The sequence below is a fragment of the Alligator sinensis genome, unplaced genomic scaffold (assembly GCF_000455745.1).
Source record: "Alligator sinensis unplaced genomic scaffold, ASM45574v1 scaffold770_1, whole genome shotgun sequence".
NCBI classification, from domain to species: domain Eukaryota; kingdom Metazoa; phylum Chordata; order Crocodylia; family Alligatoridae; genus Alligator; species Alligator sinensis.
The window spans coordinates 207,978-216,235 of NW_005843060.1; the positions used below are offsets into that span (position 1 = coordinate 207,978).

General features: G+C 46.2%; 1 protein-coding gene across 1 annotated transcript in view; it reads right to left on the reverse strand.

The window, feature by feature from the left end:
* The window catches only part of LOC112548271 (C-type lectin domain family 7 member A-like), a 13,177-nt gene extending 7,206 nt beyond the window's left edge, over positions 1 to 5,971 (reverse strand). The window contains exons 1-4 of the mRNA XM_025193513.1: positions 5,921 to 5,971; positions 5,074 to 5,157; positions 3,377 to 3,499; positions 1,226 to 1,324 (exon numbers count right to left, since the gene is read on the reverse strand). Of these exons, the coding sequence (XP_025049298.1) occupies positions 1,226 to 1,324; positions 3,377 to 3,499; positions 5,074 to 5,146 (295 nt within the window). The 5' untranslated portion in view covers positions 5,147 to 5,157; positions 5,921 to 5,971. The remainder of the gene's footprint in view (positions 1 to 1,225; positions 1,325 to 3,376; positions 3,500 to 5,073; positions 5,158 to 5,920) is intronic.
* Between the last annotated feature and the right edge of the window lie 2,287 nt (positions 5,972 to 8,258).

Here is an 8,258-nt window from a genome sequence, read left to right on the forward strand (position 1 = left end):
GCTAGTAAAGCGACCAAAACGCTGGCTTGCATCCATAGATGCTTCTCAAGCAAATCCCGGGACGTCATTTTCCCCTTGTACTCAGCCTTGGTGAGGCCGCAGCTGGAGTACTGCATCCAGTTTTGGGCTCCACAATTCAAACAGGATGTGGAGATCAAAAAGGATGTGGAGAAGCTTGAGAAAGTCGAGAGAAGAGCCACGCGCATGATCAGAGGTCAGGGAAGCAGACCCTACGATGACAGGCTGAGAGCCCTGGGGCTCTTTAGCCTGGAAAAGCGCAGGCTCAGGGGTGATCTGATGGCCACCTATAAGTTTATCAGGGGTGACCACCAGTATCTGGGAGAACGTTTGTTCACCAGAGCGCCCCAAGGGATGACGACTAGGTCGAATGGTCATAAACTACTACAAGACCGTTTCAGGCTGGACATAAGGAAGAATTTCTTTACCGTCCGAGCCCCCAAGGTCTGGAACAGCCTGCCACCGGAGGTGGTTCAAGCGCCCACATTGAACACCTTCAAGAGCAAACTGGATGCTCATCTTGCTGGGATCCTATGAACCCGGCTGACTTCCTGCCCTTTGGGCAGGGGGCTGGACTCTGATCCTCCAAGGTCCCTTTTAGCCCTAATGTCTATGAAATCTATGAAATTTACAGGGGAATTGTTACAGCGGGGCATGTGGGGAGATGGTCTACACTATCTCTGTGCTAGTCTTGTGCTAATACATGGAAACCAGCTCCTTGACTCTTTTCCTTTCTACTTCCCCTTTTGTATCGGCTCAGTATGGAGGTTTTTCATTGTCACACTCATAAGCCAAGATTTTCTTTCATGCATCCAATTCCCCTATGTTAAGGGGAAGACTTGCAGGGTCATGACCCTGGATTATGATACCCAATGTCCTGCTGTGTTCTGGTGTCCAGTGAGTCATGGGGTCACTGTTCATCCAAAACAGGAAGGTAATTCTAAGGAAAGCCACTACAAGGACATGTAGTAAACAAAACAACAACAACAAAAGTCCAACCAGCTCATGTTTCAGCTTTGTCTCACTCATTTACCAGGTGCTACACTCTAATACTGCACATGGTGGAAAGAGACATCTAGTATTTGAGTGATACACTGCAACTAATATGTCATGTTAGCCTCTTCCTAGAGCTATTGGAAAACATTGCCTGCCCTCAAAAACTTTGTACAGACTCCTATCAGATCCATAGTGGTTTCTATGAACTTACCATTGTAACCCAAAACTCCTGCTGCTATCATTAGCATCAGGCAGAGAATCCCAAGAACAATGGTGGCAAGCTTCCATCGAAGAGGAGTAGCTGAAGGATCTGGTGAAGAAATACAAATAATGCAAGTATTGACATCAGCCAAACACAGAATGCCCTGTATCACACATGAAATAACTTGGTAAGGGAAAGAAGGAGGAGGCTTGTGTGGTCATCTTTAAAAATGTCTCCTAGAAATAGTGGTTTAGGTTGTAGCTGTGTTGGTCTAAGGACATAGGCAGACAAGGTTCCTTGGGTGAATTTGATATCTTTTATTAGACCAACCCAAATAGTTGGAGAATAGTTATTAAGCAAGCTTTCGGGTTCAAAAACCCTTCTTCAGGCTAAGCTAGAAACAGTTGCACTTGCTGAAAAACAGTGAATGAGGTGCAGGGGAAAAAGCAATATGTGAAAGAGATGTCCATTGCTGCTCCTAGGTGGACCAGGCCCAGGACCCTGTCCCTGGGAAAGTGTCTAAAAAATAACAGACCTCTTTTGCAAAAAATATTCAAAGTGTATCTTGTGTTTGCAGTCATGGAAATAGATCATGCAAAAGCAGCAACAAGTGAACTAATGACATGTACAGGGATCCAGAGGAGGAGAAGAGTGTATCAAAGACCTGCATCTGCTCAGGACCTGCATCTGCTTGTCTACACTGTTTGTGAGCATGCTGGACAATGCTAGGGTGTCATCACTATTCATTGTCTGCAAGCTCTGGAATGAATAACTCTCCATTTGCAGGGAAAGCCAGCTGCTGTAAATATTCTAAATGTGCTCTTTTTGTCTGTTGTTTCTACTCTTAGATCAGGTGACATGCAAATACCGAGGACAATGTAAACTTTATTACAATCAAGTAGGGCATCCACAACTGACTTTCCATTACATGTATAAGCTGCCAGTTTGCTTTTCATAAGTACTCATGCCACTATGCCTGAATATTGGGGGGAAAGGACCAAAAAAAGAGTTGAAATGTGTTCAAATTAAAGTGAGTTTTGGCATTTAACTGAATGCTTCTAGGAGAAAACGTTACCTCACTCTGTTTTTCAAATACTTGGTAGTGTATATTGTAGCAGTTCTTCCAACTGCAGCTTTCTGTATTGAAATCACTACTAATAGTAACCCTAGTGATTAACATTGGATCGTGACATTAGGGGGCACAAGTAAATTATGGCATTTAACTGCCTTGCCTTCCATCTGGCACCTTAAAGCACTTGTAGACAAAACGGGGGTTTAATTCTCCCTAAATTGAAGCGGTGGGGAAGAGGGGAGGCTGACATGGAGTGGGGGGTGTGCAGCTGGACAAGGAGCAGCATCAGCGCAGGAGGGGTGCCGTTGCTCTGCATCCTGGAGAAGGTCTGCTCCAGCGGACCAGGTGAGGCAAGCCAGGTGTCTGTGGAGTGGGGGGAGGGAGGAGGGAAGGAGGGGCAGAGGGCAGGTGGCACGGGGCCAGATGTGGAGCAGGACAGAGGGAGTGGGACCAGATGTGGAGTGAGGGGAGGGGGGAGTGGGGTGTGGCTGGACGTGGAGCAGTGAGAGCGTAGAGAGGTGGATGGCAGCATGGGGTTGAGGGGTGCGGGGATGGACATGGAGCGGTGGGGGGGATGGTGCGCAGCCGGACGTGGAGCAGTGGCAGGTCATGGCAGAGGGGGGCAGTGGGGGCTGTACATGCAAGCTTCCTGGCATGTGATGGTGGTGCATCATGGTGGGTGGCAGCACTCTGTCCCTCCCTGCCCCTTCCCCCCGTCATTCTTGATGTGCAATTTGGTAGTTACCTGAGAACAAGCTCAGATTTCCTTTAAAATCAAAGGTTCTTTGACTCATTGGTTGGCCAGAAAAGCTGAACCCCCTAATGCTCTGAGAGAAGGAGCATAAACAGAACACACTTAGGAGACATATATTATGGACGGTAAAGGAACAATAAAATGCTGGTTCCAAGCTGCAGGGCTGCACTGTGTGACAGGATGACTCAAGTGAAAAGCCCCATGGGGGAGGTATTGTGCAGCAGGCGAATTCAGTACATAGTGCACAGCCTGGGTGTGACATGTTTTTTGTGTATATGGTGGTAATGGAGACATGTGAAAGCCAAGTGCTTCTGTGAAACCTTGACAATGTTACCTTTATTGTTCCTCCGTGGGTGTGGGCTGCCCCGAGCCCCTCTGCGCTCTGTCAGCTGAGCTGTTGTGCTGCTCTGCTGTTCAAGCAGGTTCTCACAGTAACTTCTCATTTCCTCCCGTCTGACTGGTGAGATAATGGGAACACAGAGGAAAGACTTGGCTTTACAGGGGCTGACAGAACAATATAGCTGTGGGCAAGGCCTGTGTAATAGCAGGGCTTGTCTACTATTCCATGAGAGAAGATAAAATTTCTGAAAGTATTTCAAAAGGGAGACAGGAAACAGCTGTAACAGCTCAGGCACATGCAAGAGGCATCCCCAGAAATATCACATCTTAGATAAGGGGAGATGGAAGACAATTTAGGGCTCAATGAAGAGAAAATCCCACTGAATGGGTTATTGGCAGTGCCATATACAAAGATGCTGTTAAGTCACTTGGTCTTGTGATCATTGCTGGGGAATATGAATGAAGAATTGAGAGCTGTTCAAACACTGATCAAACAAAAGAATAGTTTGGATATTTGCTGCTGCTATTTTCTTCCACCAATCGAATGGACAAATCCTGCATTCTACATCTTTAAGCCTCAGCATTATATGCAATTGTAACGCCAGCCATCATTGTACCCAGGGAAATGCCCTCAGTACTGAGGTGCTGGATTGAGCAGGAAGTAACCCACCAGGTGATTGTCAAAGCCAGACTGGGCATGTACAGAAGTGATGGATGCTTTTTCCTAGTCAGGGGAAACAAAGGGATGAAGGCCCAGGCTCTCAGCTGCCCATGAGAGAAATAAGGCCTAAAGGGAGAAGGAGGAGGGCACCATGAGCTGTGTAATGCCTTGGGTCCTCCACAGTGCTTGGCAGGAATACAGGTGTCCCTTGCCTTGGGCTACTCAGAATTTCAGGTACATTAACAGGAGATGGTTGGAGGAGGTGTCGTTTGAGCTCCCTTCCCACCCAATGACTCAAGTTCCCACTCAGTGGGGCTCTTAGACTAGCTCCTGACAATCAAATGCAGACACCAACAATAAACCTTTAGAAATGACTGGTGAAAAGCTTTTGAAGAGAAAACCTCAAACATTCAAGGCCTGCCATTAAGCACACAGAGCTATCAGGTTCACCTCTGTCATTTACCAGGGCCAGATTCCTGCAGGCAACTTTATTAGAAGCAGAGAGCAGACTGCAGCAAGGTCTAGAAGGACTGTTTTGCTCTAAAAATTACTACCTTCCTCAGAAGAAGACACATGTGCAAGAGACATGGAAAAGATAAAAAACTAAAATCCTCAGAAATATGAATTCTGAATGATGGCCAGAGGCCAAAGGAGCCATCATTCCCTGTTCATTGTTGTTGGACTATTTTTAATGAGAGAGGAGTGGCTGATGTGATACTTAAAGGGATAAAACACGAATGAGTTCATTCATTATAAGTCCAGAAATGCTGGATGACATAATAGAGGACTTTCTGGGTATCAAAGCAAGCAAACAGAAAAATGCATAGGGGTTTCCAAGGTTCAAAAGCTGAAGATTGAGAACATCTTAAACAGCTTGCAGAAGGGCTTTAGTCAAATGTCTTAGAGGGCTTCTCCTTTTTTTGGAAACAGAGTTTATTTCATGATGATGGCTAATGCTTATAAAAATGATTTTGAATTTCTATTTTGATAATGCTATCATTTTTGGAGTGATATTTGATTCCATGCTGTACCTTGGTCTCCAGGTTTTTGCCTTCTAGGCTGATCATATTTCAGGTTCGAGTGGGTTATCACATACTCAGTCATGTCCAGTGGTGCTAGGGAGAGAGAAATTATAGACTGGGTTTCTGAAAGTTGAGTCAGTTGGATGATGCTCACTGAGGAAGTGATGAGTTTCATAAATAGCTTGATCCTTTGAAATAACTCTAGATGGGGCTGAGCTTTCTACACGTTATACTCGGTAACCACATTAAAAGAAAAATCCACATTCAGGAAAGGTAACAGTTGCAAAGTCACTCAAGAATTCACAAGACACCAGACTTACAGTCGCCTACACAACTTTAAATCAGCTCAGCTCTTCTATGGAAACACATCCTAATGCAATCATTAATTACAGAAACACATACTTTTCTCTCCTCCACTACAGGCTCCAGCCTGTTTCAGTGCACAGCATAGATGGTGTTCACCAAATAACAATGTATTCAGACAGTTCTTGGTGTATGTGAATGAGTCACTGTGACATGTTATGGTCATAGTACAATGTGTGGTCCCATGTCCTAACTGTTTCACACTACTGAAATCCTGTCTGGAGTATAGAATTCATTATTTGCTCATGGGCTGTCCTGTGCTCTTCTGATTGCAGTACCTTAGGCCAAATCCAAAGGGCTATTTGGGATATTTCAGAGATCCCTTTCTGGATCTGTCCCCTTCCACTTTATAGACATTAGTGAATTTATCTTCACAACTCTCAGCATATTTCATGCATTTGCTACATAGAAAACTGAGATACAGAGATAAAAGCTAAATCAGGGAAATGGTGAAGTAATCCTAGGTGTGCAATCCAAAGTGGCTGGGGGGTACCTTTGCAGAGCACTTCCCTCTTTATAGAACGTAGTCAGTTTGAAGGCTGGCTCCCACTGCCCTCAGAGGCAGTCTCAAGTGCTCAGCACCTCTGCAGATCAGACGCCAGGCTCTCAAAAAAGGCAGTCCTACAAGAAGGAACACACATGGAGGGGCAGTGAGTAAGGAAGGCCTGGATTATGACATGCCCAGCATCACCCAAGGTCTCTGTGGCAAAGGCAGGGGTAGAATCCAGTTCTCCAAGGCAGCACCCAGCTGCCTCAAACACCAAAGTGACCTTTTTGTGCTGAAAACCCCTGCTTCATTCATTAGCAGAGCTATAAAATAAATGAAAACAGGGCCTTTTCATGGGAACTGTCAGGCACCCTTTGCAATAGGGGTGTCAGCTGCTTTACCTGGATTGGAGACAATAGTTCAACAATTTGTGCACCAAAATAAATAAGTAAATAAAATATTCTGTGAGAAAATGTGACTGTCTAGTGTCAGTTCTGAAAAAGAACAGCACTGCACAAGACAGGGCAGGGGAGGCAGGAAGGGGAGGCACTGAGAGAACCCACCTCATTTCCAACCTATTTTTGGAACCAAAACCACATTTTTCCTGTTGAAATATTATTTTGAAAGCAAAACTCTCTTCCACAGTTCAACTCATGACTTTTCATATCAGCCTACTCATTGTCTTCCAGAATTATTACAACATACTGGGTGCATCTACACGTGAAATGTATGTGATGTGATAAATTCCAGTGCACTTCACTGTGCTCTGGAGAAGCTGCCTGGCGTGAGGGTGCTATAGCGTGCGGTTAGGTGGCAGACCACCCCTGCACCTGGTGCTCCAGCCAGTCCCTGTCACAAGTGTGTTACAGCAGAGTTAATTCATTTATTGCACTATAATACCAGCAGTCTACTGTAGTCGGTGGCAATTTACTGTTGAGCTGATTAGTCAACACCATGGTAAAGTGCATGTGTAGATGCACCCACTGCTACTGTCTGGATCCAATGTTTAACGCTGCAAGAACTGATCACTGAGCTGCTAGGCTCTTCTGCACTGGCCTTCAAGGATGCAGTTATCATTTGTGGTTTGAGCTGAATATGGTTCCTTTTTCTATAGGCATTAATTCATGGAGAATATGGAGGACCACTGTAATTCAGTTAACCACTCTGAAACTCCAGCTGGCTTGTACCAGTTAAGAGGGAGCAATCACTGTGGCAGCATACAGAGAGAATGCACTTGCCCAAGGTTGCTCTGGCTGGTCGGGGCCAGGGCTCTTTCATACAACCAGGACAGATCCTGTGCTGGTGGCAGTCAGCATCCTTCCGCTGGAGCCCAAGGACCTCTGACACCAGCACGAGGTCTCGCCCATTCTGCTTAAGTGCAAGAATCTGAGTCCTGTTGCCCCTTGGGGACATGAACTACTTCCAGATCACAATCTTTGTCCATCTCCCATTTTGTGTCTCATCCCTGTGAGAGGGCACCACACCCTGCCCTGGGCTAAGTCTATACTGTGGTCTGTGGTCTGTGATCTCTCCTCCTTGCCAGAAGATAACCATTTACTTCAACCCTAGTTAACCAATCTGTCCAGCTGCATGCTTCCTACACCCTGCCCCTGACAGACATTTCCGCACCCCATGGCCTTCCCATCCATGCACTCACTGAAAATACATAGACTAGCATTTTCCCTTGGTTCCCAAAATCATGCCCTGCCCCACCTTGTGTTTTCCCAAATCACCCAGTTTTCCTCCTTGGGCACTGCAGTCTAAAGCAGGAGGTGTAATCGGATCAGTCACCTTCTGGAAGAGATGAACCACCACCCAGGACCCCTCCTAGTCCCTCCATACAAAGCAGCTGGGCCCCATACCTTGTCTTGTTCTTCACCGTTCACAAGCGGAGGATGGAGGAGCTCTGAGCTGGAAGAAGAGAAGGGGCATCTGGCCTGCTCCCGTTGTTTGTGTCCCTGTGAAAAGAAAGAGCACAGTGCTGATTGGCTGGTTGGGTCTCCATCTGTGACCCCACAGGAAACACTGTCTCTGCTCATTTGAAACGCTCTCCTTCCCTAAGTCTGTTACAGAGCAGGGCTTTTATTTTTACAGTATCAGAATGTTTCCGGCCTGAGGTGCTCACTGCAAAGCCTGCATAGGGATGCTGAGATACTGAACCTCTGCACAGCACAACCACTGACCCCAACCAGATCATCCTAGAGCCTTTTCAAGGTACAGTTAGTTCTCGTCATACCTCTAGGAGGAGCAAACAACTCCTGGCATCTTCACATGGAGCAGTTCTCCACAGATGTCCTTTCAGGAGGAGCTGAGAAGTCAGAAACAGCAGCCAACCTGTGGGATA